The sequence below is a fragment of the Eleginops maclovinus genome, chromosome 7 (assembly GCF_036324505.1).
Source record: "Eleginops maclovinus isolate JMC-PN-2008 ecotype Puerto Natales chromosome 7, JC_Emac_rtc_rv5, whole genome shotgun sequence".
In the NCBI taxonomy this organism is placed as follows: domain Eukaryota; kingdom Metazoa; phylum Chordata; class Actinopteri; order Perciformes; family Eleginopidae; genus Eleginops; species Eleginops maclovinus.
This window is the reverse complement of record NC_086355.1, coordinates 24,812,288-24,832,270: the sequence shown is the minus strand read 5'-3', so window position 1 is coordinate 24,832,270 and position 19,983 is coordinate 24,812,288. Positions and strand designations below refer to the sequence as shown.

Genomic DNA, 19,983 nt, shown 5'->3' with positions numbered 1-19,983 from the left:
GTTCATCTGTGATGCTTCTACTCATCTGGTATTCTTCAAATCTGTAACAGGTAAGCATATAAAACAGATGTCAGAAAGTCCCTTATAGCCACACATAAATTGCATTTGAAACTATCTCCTCATATATCAAAGCTAACATTGTGTTAATATTTATTTCTGTATTATTATAATTGTAAGATTGTGTTTGTTTTAACATTACATTGATAAAATACATTTCCATTTTCAGTGTACACTTACTATATTAATTTATATTTTTCCTGCTTTACACCCTTACGCCCTTTCCGACAGGAAACTGAAGTATGCTTGTTAATTCACTCTCTCCGGCACACCTGATTCCATTGGCAAAAACTGCAATTGTACCTGCATCACACAGACATTGCTGGTCTACTGCTGGCTCAATGATTAAGTTTAATTGTGCTATTCTATGTCTTCGTTGACAGTTCAGCTTTGTTGTGATTTACCTAAATTACATAAACGACCTCAATGAGGCAGCAGTAGACTAGCAACTCCTTTGTGCTGCAAAGTAAAATAGCCATTTTTGTCAATGGAATCTGGTGTGCTGGAGAGAGTGAGATATACTTAGTTTTCCTATCGGAAAAAATCGTCTTGCAGCAAGCTCAAATGGTACACATATTTATAATATAAAGTACATTAAACTGACCTTGATTTGATTAGGCTTGATTTAGTGTTGCTGCTGGCAGCAGTCTACTGTGTATGATCCACTGACTAGCTGCTAAGTACATACAATCTCGCTTCAAAAAATCCTAAACTATCCTTTTACAATATGAGTATGGATAAGTTCACTATTTTGCACTTTGAGCCCCATTTCTGGTTGTCTAGGATGAAATAGTGTGTTTGACACCGACATTTTAACGATTGGTCCCCCATGCTTCATGTACGGGCATTCATAAAGCGGTCCTTAAATCAACCTTAAACGTTCGTTTTCAAAGATGTGCAACTCACCGAGTGGTCACTGGTTAGTGGTGATGCTCCAAAACGAGTGTCTTAGCGAAATACAGTTTCTGTCGTGTTTAATTTGCCATTTTGTATTCCAAATATCAAGCGGAAGTTAATAGCCTACTCAGTGAGGTATCTGAAAACATAGCTAGTTCAACAATAGCAAATAACACGGATGGAAACCAAATATTTCGCCGATATATTTTTTTTAAACAACTACAAACACCACTTACCACTCGGTGAGTTGCTCATCCTTGAAAACGAATGTTTAAGGTTGTTTTAAGGACAATGTTATGAATGCCTGTAGCCAACCATTCTGAAGATAGATAGAACCGGAGGATGAAACCCTCTTTATTGTCACATACATGCACACAGCAGAGCACACACAGTGAAATTGGTCCTCTGCATTTAACCCATCCTAGTACTAGGAGCAGTGGGCAGCTATCGTGCAGCGCCCGGGGAGCAATGGGGAGGGGGGGGATTGGAGGTGTCCGGTGCCTTGCTCAAGGGCACCACAGCAGGGCCAGGAGGTGAACTGGGACCTCTCCAAGTAGCAGTCCACTTTCCATATTTCAAGTCTGTTCGGGGACTTGAACCGGCGACCCTACGATTCCCAGTCCAAGCCCCTACTGACTGAGCCACTGCTGGACTAAGCAGGGGGTGATTCCAAATTAGCCAAAAGCTGGAGACTGGACCAATCGTCAACATTTCTATTTCATCCAAGACGACCCAGAAAGGAGGCTCAAAGTGCAACATATTGAACTTATCCATTAATGAACCCACAGGAGATACCGTTTAGCGTGTTCGTAAGCCAAGGTGACGTTTACAGTCTCATTGATATGTAGCTAGCTAGCAATTAGCCGAAAAGCTAGTGTTGGCTTTCATTCAAAACTTACCGTTTTTTGTTCAACTTCAAATGTTGAACGAAGTTGGAAGTTGTCTCGTCTCCGTCTGTTATCTTCGTCCTGCATGTTTTTCAGACTGCAGTTCTTTTTTTGTTGACCACCTCAAAGTTTTTAAATCCAAACGAAACTACCTGTGGTATCATTGTTGCCTACTTGGCGCCTTATAGTTTGTTCCGCCTCATTGGCTGTCCAGTACTTTGATTGGTTGGATGCTGTCAGATCAAAACAACGTGGATCTAATTTGATTGGATGTCGTGCCACACACGTTATGCACACAAATGCACAAAGGTGCAAAGAGAGATAGCGCTGTCCATGTCAACATACTTTTCAATCTTTGGGTTTGGGGAAAGTAGCAAGTCTTTTCGAGTCAAAAGGGGGCAAGTCCAAGTCCAAATGCAGTCACTGATGTTAAAGTCCAAGTCGAAGTCTAACGTCATCAAAGTCATGACTCAAGTCTGACTGGAGTCCAGGTCATATGACTCGATTCCAGAACTCTGCTTTATACTAATCTAAAAATGTTACAATCACCTTGTTCCTGCATTAAATGTGCCCCTCTCATCCCCCTCATGCCCCCCCCCCCTACAAAATATTGAGTGAAAACACATGTTAGTTGTATTCCTTTTGTCATTTCTTAAAAAACTGTTATCTGAGCTGATTCCCTTTTACATTCTGTAAACACAATCAGCTGATGAACGCTCATGATTTTTTTCTTTTCTGTATGTATTCTGGTAGACTAAAACCACCCCCCAGCAGAACGGTGTTTTTATTTACCTTTGATTGGATGGCAGTTGAAGCACAAGGCTTATTATTTCTGCTAACAGTCAACAGTTTTGTGGTGACAAATTTGGAACATTGTGTAATGTTATTTATTCATAACTTTTCATAAACTATAACAACCCGAACTTTAATATCTGAACCAAAACAAACCATTTATTTTAACACAATTACACTTTTTTTATTCAGTGCACCGGAGATGAACTTATTAGAAAGTCATTTATTTTCCCAGAATAACCGCTGTTCTTACTCTTCATCACACAGGCGTCAAGCTCAAGGTTGCTGCTCTGTCTCACACCGGCAACCGAGGTGGACAATAAAGATATTTACATTCATTCATACAGGAAGTGCTGCAATTTCACTGTGCGGTGAAAGTGATAACAGACAGCGCTTAGGTCAAGTCTAATTTAAAGGGATAGTCCGGTGAAAGTTGACCCCAGGGTCTTTTTCTGCATGAAAACTGATCAAGTAAGCCCTCCAGAGAGTTCTTTTCGTTCATCAAACAGTATTGAGCTCGCCCGGAAAAAGCGGGAGCAACGCTAATAGCTAAAATGGCTTACAGTGCATTCGATCGGGGCAGTGGCCAGAACGCTTCGAAAACGGCATTTTTTAACCACCAACATTGCTCGAAATAGCACAAAACCTCTGCACCAACAACGTAGTTTGCAAACCCAAAGTTTATTAAAAAGAACTGTTTTCCAAGACTCACCAACTGCCCCTCATTCCAGCTCGTCTCCAAGGAAAGTCCACACAAGTCGATTATCGAATGCACCGGAGTTCTGTTCAAGGAGGAATGTTTTGGATTGTATAATTCCATGGAAATTCATATCTAGTGAGTGTTGACACGGAAATGAAAGGAGTTGCCTGTAACTTACATGTATCTCCTTTCATTGGAATTATGCCCCGATCGAATGCACTGTATGCCCGTTTGGCTATTAGCATTGCTCCCGGTTTTTCTGGGCAAGCTCAATACTGGCTGACGAATGAAAAAAACTCTCTGGAGGGCCACTTGATCAGTTTTCATGCAGAAAAAGACCCTGGGGTCAATTGGTGCTTCGGCACATGACATATAAGTGAAACCTATTCATTGGCATTGAAATAAATAAATAAAAATCTGGCAAAATAAAAAAAGAGAAAAGAGGGAACAGAGTTAGTGTAAACGTCCACTACCGCTGTTTCCATCAGCGCTGTGATTCTGATCTGCTCCAACATTTAATGGGCTATTACTTGGATAACGCCCCCCCCCACCAAGTTACATGATGGTCGAAGACAGTACTTTTTTCAGAAATGCTGCTGAACAACAGAACAGCAAACAGAAACAAAATGTACCTCCTAGGCAGAGAGACTGATGGAAACTTAAAAACAGATACAAAAGAGGTGAATTAAGGACAAACAGCTGACCTACAGCTCAGGAAGAAATTAAGAGACCACTTCAGCACTATCAGTTTCTCTTGTCTTTGAGTTAAAACAACATTTTTTCCATTGTATTACGTAAACTGCTGACAACATTTCTCTGTGTTGGAATTCAACGGACACTGAAATGGCTGATGTAGAGGTAAAGATTTAAGAAAAACGTGGAGTGTTCTCTTATTTTTTTCCGGGGCTGTATACTTAATTAACAAAAATGACCAGTTTTAGTCTTTCTGTAATATCGTACTGTTTCTATACATGACTGCTACTGAGTTAGAAACACCTCCCTGATTGTCTTTTTTTTATTTTCTATATCCTAATTGTATATGATTGAGCTTTTCAATTATATTTTTAAACATACGTCTGCTCTCTGACCAGTTTTAAAAAATTAAATCCATGATGAAGATAGGCGTTCACTTCAGTCCCTCGATGGAATTTCAGACAAATATTCCTGATGCATCAGCATTGATCCTGATTAATGCATGTGCAGAAACAGCTCTGCAAAAGCTTGTATCATTAGGCGTTAATAAGCTATGTCATATATTTTACAAGAACAGGAAAGCCTGTCTGTGCCTCAGAATAATTTGAAAGAAATAATTCATGATGGATAAGAATATATCTCGAGCTCAAAGCCTCACAGAGCTGCATGCATGACTGGACTTTCATTGTCTTGTTTCAATGTGATTGGCTGCCCAGGTTAGGTCGTCAGGCAGTTTGTTTCAGGTGGATCGAGTTTCATGTCCAACTAAATCCAGATCAACACGCAAGTCACACTGGGTTTAACATATGATCAGTGATGGAAAAACTATTCAGATTAGATAGTAAGAGAGTGAAAATACTACCACACTGTAAAAATATTACATTTCACGTAAAAGAACTGCATCGAGAATGGTTAGTGTTTGAGTATGATTAGGATGTGTATCTAAAGTATGAGGAGTAAAAGCACTTAATATTTTTAAATATTTTAAAGAAAAAGCTGCAAATCTTCACATTCATCTTCAAACTGTGAAATATTTGTAACAAACAACGTATTAGCAAAGTAACGTGGTTTTAGTTACAAAAATATAAAGTTAGATGGTTTGATCTATACCAAATAGTCATAGATTTTCCTCAGTATTGGGTGCCAAAATCAGAATTTATAAATTAAATAAATCTTTCAAATAAATGTAGTTCAGTAAAAAGTCCAAAATTGGCTTCCAAAATAAAACTAGAAATATAAAGTAGTATAAAATGAAAATATTTGGGTAAAGTATAATTACTTCAAATGTGTACTTAACTTCAATACTCAAGTAAATATCTTTAGTTACTTTCCACCATCGATTATGACTTCACCAGCCTGTGAAGTTATTGTAATTCTGGAAATGGAAACATCTGTGGAAGCCGGATTAGAACTAGGCCGATGCCACTAATTTAGTCTTCCTTCAACTCCATCTTGTGCTAAATATAAACGGGGCGTGTGGCTATTACTCCAATTTGTGAGTCCAACCCTTTACTGCAAACTAGGCAAATCAGTTCTGATTAATCGTCTTGTCACTAATCCTCTCAGTTTGTGCCTTTCAGAGTGGAGGGTCCAATTTGCATATCCCCTTTAGCATCTCCTCTTTTCTTTAAGAAAGCTGCTAATTATAGATGGAGCTCGCCCCGCTGCTCCATTAGTGAATGAATGTGACAAGTTAGGCTCACAGAGGCCACGAAAGAACTTAAGGACCCCCCTGACTCACGCTCTCATAAGGATCCATCTACAGTATACAGGATTAGGTTGTGAAGATCTACCATTTAGCTCTCTTTCAGCATGGTTTTCTCTGTATCATTGAGTGTTATATCCTGACAATTACAAGCTCAAACCGGAAACACCAACTATAAACAACTGGCACGACATGATACAGGAAATATCTAAAATGGAAAAAATCTGTTTTTCCGAAAACTTCAGGAAAAAAATAAGTTAAAGTAACTTGAAAAAGGTGGAAGTGATGTATTTTACAGTGACGACCATCTTTAGCTTGGGCTTTTGTATATTCCCACCTTTTTTGTGTATTTTATCCTTAATACAGAAACCGTCTACTGCTTTATCTTTCCTTATTTTTTGGTTTTTGCTTATTTATTTACTAATTTATTGTATGTTGAATGAGCAAAACTGTTCAATGAGCAAAATGCTATACAAATACCATGTGACCCCAATTAAAGAACAAGTTAAAAGAATATTATTTCCCACCATTAGGTAAGATACACATTGTGTATTGTGTCAGTCGGGCTGCTTTAGATATTACCTCACATCTTAAGACCCTGTCTACCTGGTGTCAAACATCATACCTTGTCCTGCACATGTCCGAAGGTATTTTTAGAACAGTACAACATGGTCCAACAGGGTTTAAGGCTGACACCAGATGTTCTCTCTACTTTGAGAAGATACGATTTTTTAAAGGTGAGTTTATACAGTGTATGTTTACACTCCCGCTTGTGCCAAACTACAGTTTTGGCACAAGCATGACATTTTCAAAATAAAAGCAAACTGTAATGCAGCTCATTTAATTCAGTGGTTCCCAAACTTTTTCAGTCAGGCCCCCCTTGGGTAACTGGAAATATTTTCGAGCCCCCCCACCCTGGTTCTGACCTACATTTGTAGGATTAATTGTATACAGTTGCACAAACATTACATTTTCGCTGCTAATAATATCAAGACCCAAAGATCCAACTATAATTTTATATTTCTTTATGGATAGAAGATCCGTTTGTATGTAGTTGGTTCAATAAAATGTGCAAGATAACTGTTATGTAGCAATAAGAAATAACAAATCTATTACATAAATGTTTTTATTTATAACAAAGAGCAACATATAAAATAATATAACATGTAACCTTATCATGGTCATCTAAAATCTAAAGTGCGGCATTTAAAAAATAAAAGCATACTTGAATCCAGTGAAATGTAAAAGTCTGAGATTCTGAAAACAAGATCAATTTAACTGAATAAACTGACATAATCGGACGATCCGACTTATTCCTCATGTTGTTTACCCCTCCTCACCGAGTGTAGCATCATGCTAAACTGTCCTCTTACCCTAACAACAGTAACAGCAACGTCCTGTTATAGACATGTTCAGCGGACTCTGACGCAGAGGTTGCTAGGAGAGTTAATATGTGTGTTGCTTGACTAACAGCCCGTGTAGCTGTACACTGCAATGACATCACTACTGTAAAGCTTGCTCCGATTGGATCAGCTATTTTTCACCAGGGTAACCGCGGACAGACGTGCTATCTCTATTTAAATCGAGAGAGCATGGTGGTGACTCACAAGGCTGGAACCAGGCCGCTGATACATTACTGTTGCTTTGTAACTGTGTGTGAATATATATTTTTACACCTCAACCTGCAAATGCAAACCTACTAATGTATAAAGATTAGATTTTTCGTTGAAAGATGTTTTCAAGCTATTAATATCATCACATTATAGAAAATTGGCTTCACAATGCAAAGGTGGAAATAAACCGAATAGGAATAATGACCTGCTACCAGGAATGTGCTGGGAATTAAACCAGACTTTGCTTAGCATTGGTCTTTGGTTTGAAAAAAATATACCTTCTGGATATTTTGATTTCAAAACCCCTCTCTTGTCTCATCCTGTAAAATATTGAAATGTTTTGGAACCATCTTAGACTCAATAAAGATCGATGACATTGATCAAAAGAGGTATTTCTATGTTGCAGTGTTATAAGATGTGTGTTTTGGGAATCAGTTGATTAAAACGTTTCCAGAGAATGAAGTTGACAGCTACCCATTTCTCTCTTGTTATCATAAACAGAGGAGAGTGGGTGGAAGCCAAATATTCTCTATAGCTTCATCTCTCTCTCTGTGGCTCCATATTACACTGTAGTCCAGATACATCACCCACAGGAAGCTCAGCTCAGGTTCAACCTGGAAGACCGTCTCTTATATCCTGTCCTTCACATATTTCCATCTTACCCCTCCCAATCACTTTCCTCTCTATTCCCACCAGCCAATCACAGCGCATCGTCAAACCTTTTAAATCTGCACCCCCCCGCCCCTCCTGACAGCTGTCATTGCAGGTGACGCAGCCCTCCTCCACCCGTCCCACCTCCCGTTCCTCCGAATCCAGCGTTCACGACAAGCTTAAACTCCTCTCCTCTTCAGACGACCTCCATCATTCCCCTCCTGCTTCCACCACCTCCACCGGTGGGGGGGTTATCGGCTCGGTTTGCCCCTCCCGAAGGATACTCCTTCACAACGAGGTCTAATCGCCAAACATCATTACTTCAGCTGTGTGTTCTTGGCAATACATATCAAAACAAGTCTCTCCTGATTGTTCCACAGCGTAATGGATGGTAAACTTTTAGAAACTTGTTCTGTGGCGTTGTACATTTGGAGACAACACTTTCCATTTTTTAAATAAACGATACATGGCATTCCAGTGCAAAACATCTCGTAGCAAATGAAATGTGCGTACCCCAAACACAAGCTTACAAACGAACCAAACCTAGTATAAACTGTATGGAACCTCACAGATGTAATCGACTTTCTATTATCTTGTACAGAAAACCTGCTTCACCTCAAAGTAACACACGCTGGATACATGCCAGAAGGCTATGTCAGTGAAGAACTCGTATAAGAGCTGACTGCAGAGGAAACAGGCAAAGCTGTACTCACAATGAACTATGTCAATATATAATTTAACATGTAGTTTATCAGCTGCAAAAGTTAGCAGCCACTTACACTACACTGCAAAACTACAGTGTCTATCAGGTGAGGCCAACAGAGAGAAAACCATGGGAAAGACTGAAGAGAGTCCCCCTGAATGTATTCATGGTCCACTGAGGGAGAACACATCTGGTACATATTACATGTACTGTACGCAGCAGGAGGGGGGAGACTCACTATGAAATGTAGAAAATACTGAATGATTTATTTTCTTATACGTACCTGTTTCACATCATAGGCGAAGAGCACATATTTCAGATCAGGTGAGACGGAGTACTTGGCCACGTTGAAATTAATCTAGTAGAAAATAGAGAAAAATAAAACAGAGACTTACTGTGTGCAAAGTCAATCATTGTGACAAAGACAGGATCACTATTTGCATATGGTCAAATGCTCACTTGATACAATACTTTCAAACACAGTCGTTGCGGCAGGTGCGCACACTGAAAATGACTTAACATTTGTAACTTGTCAAAATAATGATTTGGTTAAATAATATTTTTAATATAATCCTAATTAACATCCAAATGGTTTCCAAAGTGCCAGAGTAACCTGCTGTTCCTCTCCTTCACTGTTTGTGAGTGCCAAACAGAGCAAAAGAATATCGCTGCCTGTAGACCAGGGGTGTCCAAACTTTTATCACTGAGGGCCACATACAGAAAAACATACAAAGGGCTGGGCTACCACTAGAGGAGAGGACTTTTTCCTCATAAGTTAAGTTATAAGTTAGCAAAATCAATCAAGTGTAGGTACATTATGCTTGATACTTGAATATGCTTTATGAAAAAAAACAGCCTATTACAGCTCTTCATAGGGTTTACTTTATTTTGTTGGCAGCACAATCCTTAAAAAGAAGCCTCATATTAATTATGATAAGAGGAAATATGAAGGGTTTATTTCAAGTTTGGTATGTAAAAAAGTTATTGGGCATTTTTTTTAGCAACTAAGATTCATTAAAAAATGTTTTCAGCTTGACTTGACTGAATTAATTTGAAAATTGGGCTTTTTGTAATATATTTTCAGGTGAGGGCAATATTCCATTATGCTTTTAGAATCAGCTGAGGGCCGATTCAAAATGGACAATGGGATGCATTTGGCCCCTGGGCCACAGTTTGGACACCCCTGCTATAGAGGCTCAATCAGTCCTTACAGGTGTGCCCAATTGGACTGTACCATGTTAACAAAGAGCATGGGTAACACTAATTCCTTATAAATAAAACATCTTTGTTTAGGGCTTAACAAAGATGGTCAGAAATGATTAGCATATGATGGCTCCTTTGATTCATTGTGATGGGTTATTAAAAAAGAACTGCGAATAAATGTGTATCTTATTTAAAATGGTGTTTAATGATGGAGTTAACGTCATTTGCTTTTTTCAGCTTGTTTCTGCAAATAAAAGCACATAAATCTTTTTACAACTCAAGCCATTTTATTATTTTTCTTGATAAAACTAAAAACTTGATAACACGTCATCATCCAACATAAAGTACATCAAACTAATCTACTTACAAATGTCGTGTTTGTCAGGACAATCTCTGTTTCGTTGGTCAGGATGTTGAACTTGATGACGTGGCCATCATTGTTTCTGTAGATGACTTCTGAGTCTGTGATAGAAACAAAGGAAATATAGAAAAACAACATTGAAATTGAATTTTGAAAGCTGTCCTCAAAAAGACAAAGCCTGCAGCAGCCGACAGTATTTAGAAGTGAAGACGCCACAGAACAAACATTGTCTGAGCCTCATCGTCCCTCAAATTGAATAACAGACACAACGCATCTGACAGGCAAACGCGCTCAACTTTGTGCAACTAACTGATTAACTGAGAGAATCAAAAGTGAGATTTCACTGCCAGACAAACACAAAGGGAAGGCCTGCGCTTTTATCTTCTAGGTAACACAGCGTGTTGTGTGTTGATGTGAAGAGCTGTGTGTGGCACCGCCAGGAAAAACATCTTGTGTTCTGAGCCGCATCGATTGAACGAGATGGCTTTGTTTGTTTTGTGTCACAGCCAAACGTTCAGAAATGTAGCCTTAAATGTCACAGAATGGGGGATTGCCACCAACAAAATGGCACAAATACAAACTGTATTTCAAAGCATGCAGACAAATACACGTGAACAAAGAAATACTGAGCAGATGTGTCTTTCTCGTACTTATTAACTTTAGTAATGCTCAATATGCTGAAACACGTGAAAATAATTGAGGTAATTTGACATGGACATTGGAGGCAATTTAATGACCAACAACTGACGGTATTGTCTGGAGCACAAGGCACGTAATCCGAGAGCTCTCCGGTCCAGCAGCCCCTTTAATTAATGCTCAGAAACACACAATAATTAAGTTTCCCCTTATTGGCTTTCACATGTTAGTATTTTCCTTAAGATTGGAAAATGAACATTCACCTAAAGGAAAACACTTTTATTCCCAATGCATTATTCATAAGGATGAAAACACGGTCCATTATCAATGCAGCTTTTCACACCTTTCCTTGTTTACTTATTGTTTGTGTTTTAATGTAGTTTTCTGTGAATCAGCATGGCTGTCATTTGTATGTTATTTGGAGCCAATAACCTAAGACACTTTCCTGTGATTTTGTGTTGGACAACGAAAGCTTTTTCTCTCAGATTTTTAGATGATTGAACACAGACTTTTTGGCGATGGAGAATTCAAATCGCCAGGACGAAGAAGCAACACAATTTGGGTAGCATTAAAGCGGCCCTATTATGCAATTTTTGGGTTTCCCCTTTCCTGTAGTGTGTTCTATAGGTTTTGCTGCATGTAAATGGTCTGCAAAAGCTAAAATCTCTGTGTTCCCTCCAGAGAGAGTTTCTCTCCCACACTACATCTACATCCACATTGGGGGCGAGGCGGGGTACACTACTGACAAGGCCCCTGTTACTCACAAGGAAAATAGACACACAACCATGGATGCTCCTATAGGCTGTTAACAGAGGCCAGTTTAGCTAACCTGGATGTGTATTCACCATGCTGTGCGCATGGATCAATGTAACAAAGAGTTCATAACTGGTTATATTTTTAAATATAAAGCAGACCTGCTCCATAGTTCAACGGCTTTTTCCTCAGACCATGCTTTGCTCTGCCACCAAGTTTCATGGGAATCTGATAGGCAGAATTTCTGAAATCCTCCCCAAAACACACAAACAAACCAAACCAATAATCGCCCTGTAAGAGGAAAGTGAAAGAGTGTTATTTTACAAAAAAGTAGTGTTGTTTTGTTTTTTTGGAGAATAAAATAAAGTCATATTTATTTTCGGAATGATGGTTCTGTTCCCTCTGGTTTATTTATAAGCCCTCATGTTGATAGAGATGGGAGTTGGGATTAATGGGGCAACACCTGTTCTCATTATGCCTTTCGTTTGCTTATGGTGAATTCAGAGCATTAATGTTGTGTTAAAAAGATATAAATGTATTGTTTGTAGAAAGGAAACTGAAGCAGGTAACACAATTGTAGGGAGTGCTTGAATATTTCAACCAGGGATTATCACATTGTCTGAAAATGCCCACAGAAAATGTACTGTTGGTCTGTCTGTGTGTGGGTGAGGGGTCATGTCTGGGTCTCTAGGGTTATCCAATGCTGCTGGGACTCATCTAGTAATGAATCAGTTTAGGAGGGAGCCCAGCTGTCTTCCTGAACTCTGTTTAATCCTCTGCAGCTGCAGGCTGTGATGGCGCTCTGCACCCACAGAAACACATGTCAAACACTCACACAACGTGTTCCACCAAGTTTCCCCTGCTGTTATCAACGGGGCGCTGCATTACCACCTTTAAGTTATATTTTGAAAAAAAGTTAACCAGAGATATATAAGAAAAAGGGGGAAATAAAGACCCTCAAGAGGTTTTCTCCTTCTGTCTGCCTGAACTTAAAATGCTGCCACTTGAGCGGCGCCGGAACTGGAGAATTTAAAGGTTTAATTCTTTGTGATGTACATAACACAAAAGACGATTAAACATTCGAGCCAGCACAGCCGTCATCTATTTTTTTTTCTGCCTCTCCAAAATGTAAATAAAACATTTCAGAAATGATCAGCTGTCAGAATTTAAAATTATCTTTAATTTATTTAAGAAATTATTTATATTGCAAAAATGTATTAAGTGCAATTATTTAAGTGTTTGATAGCCAATATAAAAAACAAGAAACCTTTCTTATAATAAGTATAATTGAACTCGTACTCAGCTTATGTAACTCAAATGTAACTGTTAAATAACCTGCTTAAACAGATTCAGGTTACCATGGCTGTCCTGGATTTACAGTATACGGCCTGATCATAACTGAATCTGATGATCTATAGACCGTTTAACAATTCATTTATGTGCTGTGTTGCAATAAGTCGAAATATCCCATTTATGATGAAATAACCAAGTCCCTGGAAAAGAAAACACCCTCCAAACCTATGAGGTCATTTCTGAAGTATTGAAATCATTTTTCCTGTTAAACCCAGCAGTGTTAAACCCCGAATCAGTGCAGGCCTTTGAGGGAGGAATGAGTATTTGGAGCTGATAAAAAGGAAGCGGCTCCTGTGATCTTTAATACATCAGCAAAGGTCTCCGCACTGCACTGCACTTGTCCCCTTAAATAATACAATGTTCGTAGCTGGAAAAGAACAAGCTAAGACTCTTATGTATAAGTAATGTCCTACGTCTAACCCGATGAATAATGGAATGCCTTGGTTTTATTCTGCCACGCTTAACTCTGCAGTTTAACATGCTGGATTAAGTAATAGTCACTGTACTGCAGGTGTCTTTTTTTAAAACCTCTAAAAAAAACAGATTGAAAGCCATGTTTTTATTTTATACATTGCTCATATGACATCATTAAAAAGCCACAAATTGCAAAAATTGAAAATGACTTATTTGCAACTGAAATGTTCAAAGGTTCTTGAACAATTCATGTGAGAGGAACGCTTCTGTGAAGATAAGTCAGCAAAAATAAATAATGTGCGCGGATTCTATAAAATATTCAATAAAACCATGACTGAACTGCAAGTCTGTTTACAGAGCAGAGCGAAGAGGTTGCAAGAAAAGGTTATGAAAAGTTGAAAAATAATGTGTTTTGATACTGGTTAGACTTGGTTGGAACTCTGAAAAATGTTTCATACCTGTATAAAAGATGAATAATCACTTGCGTTATTAATATTTACGATGCCGTTATATCGGCATTATACTGCACATTGGAGGCTACAGTGAGTAAAATGTGACAGGAACAGGTTGAGAGGGTGAAGGCAGACTCCTGATGCACTGCGAGGCTCCTCACAGCAACACTCAATGTGTCATCATGGTCATTCATATAGGTTGGCAAGAAATATGATATAAAAATAAAGTGCTTGTGGTACATGGCCAATGACATCATCTCTTCCTCTCAAGTGTGTGTATCCTTGTTTAGAGGTACACCATAATGAAACATGCAGAGCAGCATTGTAGCCTCCGAAGAAATAAATAAAAAAAGATTCATTCTTAAATTAATACACAATAAATGATGTCTTTTAACTGTTTATCCATGGACAAGTGGGGTTTATTGAGCCTATGATGAAAGCAAATCAATAATCACTGAAAAAAAAACTGAAAAATTGACTATAATGGTTTATGTCAACATATTTCAAATAACTGTATTAGGTTAGCTCAAAGCAAAAATATGAAGTTGAACCTAATATTATTTAAACTTAGTACTATTTCTTTGAACTAACCTAATACACCAAAGTGAAATCTGTGGAACTTATACATTTAATTAAAGTCAGTTTCAGTTTTTCAGTGATTATATATTTGTTATATTACAAAGTCTTTGGCTAATCTCCTTGAAAAGATTCCACTAACCAAAATGCAACATTTCAGGAGCAGCCAAAGCGAGCCCCACCAACTGCTTTCATTAAATCCAGCGGCACTCAAAGCTGAAGCATCGCCACTTTAAGTGGCATGTAGGAATGATTTAAGAAAGCCTGTGTATTCAGTACCTGTCATATGATTCATGTTCAGACCGTGTGCTTTTCTTACGAGGAATAATGCCCTCAGGATTCTGTCCAGAATCATCCTCTGTTGCCCCCGACAACGTAACATCACCATCTCTTGTCTAACATCTCCATGACTGTCACATCCATCCTGACCGCCTCTAACGTCCATCATGGGCCACTTTGCTTTAATGCTTCACTTTACATCCAATGTTCCCTCTCTATGTTTGGGTCTGGCATACTGTGTCACAGCTCTGATGACATGGCAATAAAGGGTGTGTTTCAACCCTGTTTTATGTGTCAGGTCCTCTCAGGGGCCTGGTAGTGGGTGGGGTCTAACCTATCATCACCCCAGTCAGGGGGCTTGTTTTTCCATGAAGTATTTGTATTTTGTCAGTGTCACATCGATGTATTTGGTAGGCTTAGGAAATAATCATTCCAAAACGTGATGGCTCATAGCACGTCATCAGGATATAGGAAAGAAAGTGTGTGCCTTAAAAATAAAAGAGAGTCCGTATATACTTATAATCCCTGAAATTCTTCACCTGTATGAGAATTTATTCCCAACTGGTAAACAGCCATACTCAGGACTCCGCGAAGAAAGAAATGAGGTGGGGGTAACGATGTCCTCCTTCCAGTGGTTGAACTCAGCAAGCCACGAGACACATTGTGAATTTCCTTTTGAAAACTCTGGATTTATTTGGGTTCTAAGTTTCCAGGTCAAGAGCCTGCTGCTCACATAACTGTCAGGAAATAAAAGATGAATTGTGCCCACTGACTGCAGGCAGCCATCAGCCACAAACAGCATTCAGTGCTAACTATAGCCGCCCATAATCACACGCCACATTTCTAAATCCTGGGTCTACATTTGATTGTGAGGAAAGGATAATGGCGCAGCAGATATCAGCCACGTTTAAAATTACACTTGCCTGAAGTTCTTTGTACCATCTCTATAAGTATTTGGGCAATTATTTGAAGATTTTAGATTCATTTGGACATAGGTATGTGGAAATTCCAGTTTGGGGACTTATTCCTGTGTACGGTTCTGTGATCTTAACCACATCCTACACCTTTGAGAAGACCTACATCACCAGCTGAGCTAAAGCCTTCCATGGTCTTAGTGCAGCACTTAACTGCTTGTGATTTTAATAAATAATAATAATAATAATAATAATAACGATAATAGATCACATTTTTACAGCGCCTTTCAAGGGACCCAAGGCCACAGACTAAAAACAAACAAACAAAAAACAAACAAGTAAGGCAAATAATAAAATAGCAAAACAAATAAAAAAATAGCAGTGGGAGTGGAAGCAGGGGTCTGTGATGGGTTAGGGGTCAAAGGCCATGGTGAACAGGTTGTTTTTAATGACTTGAATATGTCCTTTCTCTGCAGGAAGTGCATTCCACATGATGGGGGCAGCAACACTGAACTAAATACTTGTAAATAGTATTACAAAAAAAGATACATACTGTATCTCTCATTTCATAGCAGAGGACTTTGACTGATGTCATAGGAACCAGCTCCATAGCTTTTGGATGGGGCGTAAGTGTGCTATTACATTGATCTAATGCAGGTTTGACTGCTACACAAAAAAAGACGCACTTCTTTTTAGCTTAAAAAGTGAGCTACCATAACCAAGGGCTAAGAGCCATGTTTCCATGGTAACAATCAGTGAAAGCTGCCGAGCAGGAGCACCACTGACAAAAAGAAAGAAACCATCTCTCTCACCTGTAGTCTCAATGGTGTGGTGTAGGAAATGAGAAGGGTGACACAGGGATCTGCTGGAAGTGTGTAGCTGTTGGAAAACTGCCAGGATGAGCTGAGCAGTATGAATTTGGTTTAAGAACATTTCAAAATGTGCTGAGAATTCATAGCAAATGAGTCCTACTCAAGATAGTGAAGAACTAGAAGATTCTGTGCAGCACATACATCTGTACCTCTGGGTGACATCGTCTTCTTTAGGCGGCAGTGACTCAGCCTTTGTAGGGACTTGGCCCAGGAACTGAAGGGTCACCAATCGGACCAAAATATGGAGTATAGCTGGAGAGGTGCCAACTGCTCCTGGGTGCCAGACGCCCGGCAGCTCCTTCACTCTGACACCTCACCACTAATGCATGTGGTCCTGTTTGTGCATGTGATCATGTGTGTATCCACTATATGTGTAAGGTAAAATAACACGAGAGAAACCCTTTCATTTCCCCTTTGGGATTCATAAAGTATGTCTTCTTCAAGGTTTATCTTTGTAAACCCGACCTGTAAACAAAGTGGTTTGTCCGGTTTATTCAACCCTGAGCAGATTGCAGACAGTTTCAACACATGGTTCAGGTAAATTGAAAGAAAAAAAAAAGAAAACACATTTCTTTGGTCTGGTTCAGAAACAGCACTCCTCTGGGGGAAAGTCCTGTGTTTGTTTGAGCCACCAATCCATAACGTCCCCAGAAACATATTTGTGAAAAAACAAATGTTACCAAGGGGAAAATATGTAAGCCTCAAAAGACAATTCGCAATGCGTTTTGCTCTAAGGGACCAGACTTTTGGGGATTCAGGCCTGTGCATTTCTTTGTAAAACAGTTGCTCATATTCTGTCTCCGATTCTAAATCCTGCTTTGGAGCTGTAAACAAGGAAATAACATAAATGTATAGCCATCAGATACTTCACAGTATGTAGAGTATGGCAGGTTCATCGATGATGAATTTTCAGGCTAACTGAGCGACCTTCCACTGGCAGATGAGGATTCACACAGCCAATGGAGTGCAGAGTCTGACGGCCAAGTGGGAACTCGGGGCACAATGTAATATGCATAGCACACACTGAATCATTTAGCGGAGGTTGCGTAATGCTTGAATGCTGTTTCTGCACTCCCTGAGGTTTCACCAAATGTCACAGCTGGTCAAGCTCAAAGCCAACGTGTTAAAGATAGAACAGTGCAGGGCCCTGCAAAGGCTGACTGGGAGCATGGCAGCATGTGCTGAAGTGTGAGTGTTCAGTGCCAGCCGCTGCTTGGGCTAAAGCTGTTGAAATGGCATTGGTTGTTCATTGCTTAGACACTCAGGTTCTTGTTGATGAACAAAAGGCAGGATCAGAAACACTTTGTCAGCACTTGCAGTACTAGTACACAGATACAGATGTTGACAGCCTTGTGTCCGCACCATACAACTAGATATCAAACCATTACTATACGACAATACAATATTGTCAGATCAAGTATGAAAATGTTCTTGCGTCTTCATTTGCAACATCAAACGAGGACAAATATTAAGACACGTTATTATTGCAGTACGGTAGAACAGTCAAAATCACAGAAGAATGTTCCTACTCGCCCCGGAAGAGCTGAGAAAAAGAATTATTTGACATGATCTTTTGCAGAGATATTCAATTTCGTCTTCCAGGATAGCAGATTGAGTAGATAGTGGAACTATAATTTGAAGCCAAGGAGGTTTTTTTTGGGGTGGTTTGAGTTATTTTCAGCAAGACTATGTCAAAAACTACTGGCCACATATTTATAAAATGTGGTCAAACGGTGTAGCATTGGCCAAGGAAGCATGCTCACCTCCACTCAAAGCTCCTACCATATCAACCCCAATCCTCGAAGACCTCCACTGGCTCCCCATCAAACACAGCATTGACTTTAAAATATTACTGTTGACTAACAAAGCCCTCAACAACTAGGGGTTTCACCAACTAATCGACTAGTCAACTACCTTTACCACTAGTCGGCGCTGTAGGCAATAGTCAACTAGTTGTGAACAAAATAGAGGCAACAACGGGAGAGGATGCCGACCTGTGCGCCTGTCCTGCTCCTTTAAGAAAAGCAGCCGCAAGGGGTTCTGTGATTTAGAGTTGGATTGTATGGAAAGTGATGGCCAAGGTGAAGTGCGTGTGCATGAGAAGAGGGAGAAAAGGATAGAGAAGTGGTCTCAGTGTCTAGGTTAGGTTTTATGTGTGTCTGTTTACTGTTTACTGTAAAGAGCAGTACTCAACAGAGGTTTTCCAACGGCATCTGAGCGCCCCTTTCATCTTTCCCGGTGATTTAAAGTGTCTGGACAGCCGGCTGACAACAAACCGAATCAGAGTGTACCGGCGAGCTTCGAAGCTACGGTTTCGGAGCTTAGATACCAGCAGTAAAAAAGGTAACACCGCCTGAAGTAGAACAAGAATACCTCTGCTATGCTCATCCATCTAAAGATGAAACACACGCTGCTGACTGCTAGCACTAGCACTAATGCTAAAGTTGTTGGATTTATGTTTTTAACGGAGTTGTTGCTGTAGTATTGGTCAATCCAGTTACAGTTTTTTATTTAATCAGCCACAACAGGATGTAACTGAAATTAAAATGCTTTGTTACAGCATTTATTGTAACTGTGTGCAATACAAAATAGTTTTCCTTTAAAAAAAACAAACCTTTCTGTGTGTCTTTATGATGTAACGACTTGTTGTGAATTCCCGGTGCTCTCCCAAACACTGCCCCTTAGCGGGCTAATAAGCATTCACACTTCCTGTCACCAAGTGCTGCTGATTATGAAAGTGGCAGCAGGAGTGAGCAGGACACACTGACGTGAACTGATTACTTAAGATCTAAACTTGTTGACTAGTAAAAATCGCTAGTTGTGAAACCCCTATCAACAACCTAGCCCCCCCTTACCTCTGTGACGTCATCCAACGAGACACCCTCACCTGTTATCAGAACCGAGCTCCGGACCTGGGGAGACAGGGCCTTCGCTGCAGCCTCCCCCTCACTCTGGAACTCCCTCCCCAATCACATCCAATCTGCCAAAACTCTCACAGTCAAACAAAAAAGCCCTGAAATCTCACCTTTTCACTCTTGCCTTCACCTCCTAAACTCCTCTGACCCCTCCCCCCTGTTCCACCTAGCTTAGCACTTTTTACTTATGTTGTTATGTGTCTTTACTCACTTGTAAAGCACTCTGAGCACCAGGAGAAGCGTGATATAAATCACACGTATTATCATTATTATTATTATTGTTATTATTGTTATTATTATTGTTATTATTGTTATTATTGTTAATAAGGAAGAACACTTTCATTTTGATTGGACCTGACTTGAACGCACCCGAAAGGAGCACTAGTCAAACATGGCTCTGAATATTTCAACACACTGATGTGGCTGTGGGGGGGCCGCACTCCAAATCACTTCTGACTTGAATCAGGCAAGAGCTAAATATTCTACCAAAAGAATCCGCAGAGCTGATGGAGCGACCTTCATGAATTTCTATTTTAGACTTTGTAGAGCAGGGAAAA

At 39.6% G+C, this 19,983-nt stretch overlaps 1 protein-coding gene across 4 annotated transcripts in view; it reads right to left on the bottom strand.

The window, feature by feature from the left end:
* The window catches only part of LOC134867715 (inactive dipeptidyl peptidase 10-like), a 679,335-nt gene that overhangs the window by 442,379 nt on the left and 216,973 nt on the right, over window positions 1-19,983 (bottom strand). For all 4 annotated transcript variants that reach the window (XR_010166171.1, XR_010166173.1, XR_010166172.1 and 1 more), the window contains exons 4-5: window positions 10,269-10,363; window positions 8,982-9,056 (exon numbers count right to left, since the gene is read on the bottom strand). Coding sequence is in view for 1 of the 4 variants with exons in the window: in XM_063888497.1 (XP_063744567.1) it covers window positions 8,982-9,056; window positions 10,269-10,363 (170 nt within the window). In the remaining 3 variants the exon portion in view is untranslated. The remainder of the gene's footprint in view (window positions 1-8,981; window positions 9,057-10,268; window positions 10,364-19,983) is intronic.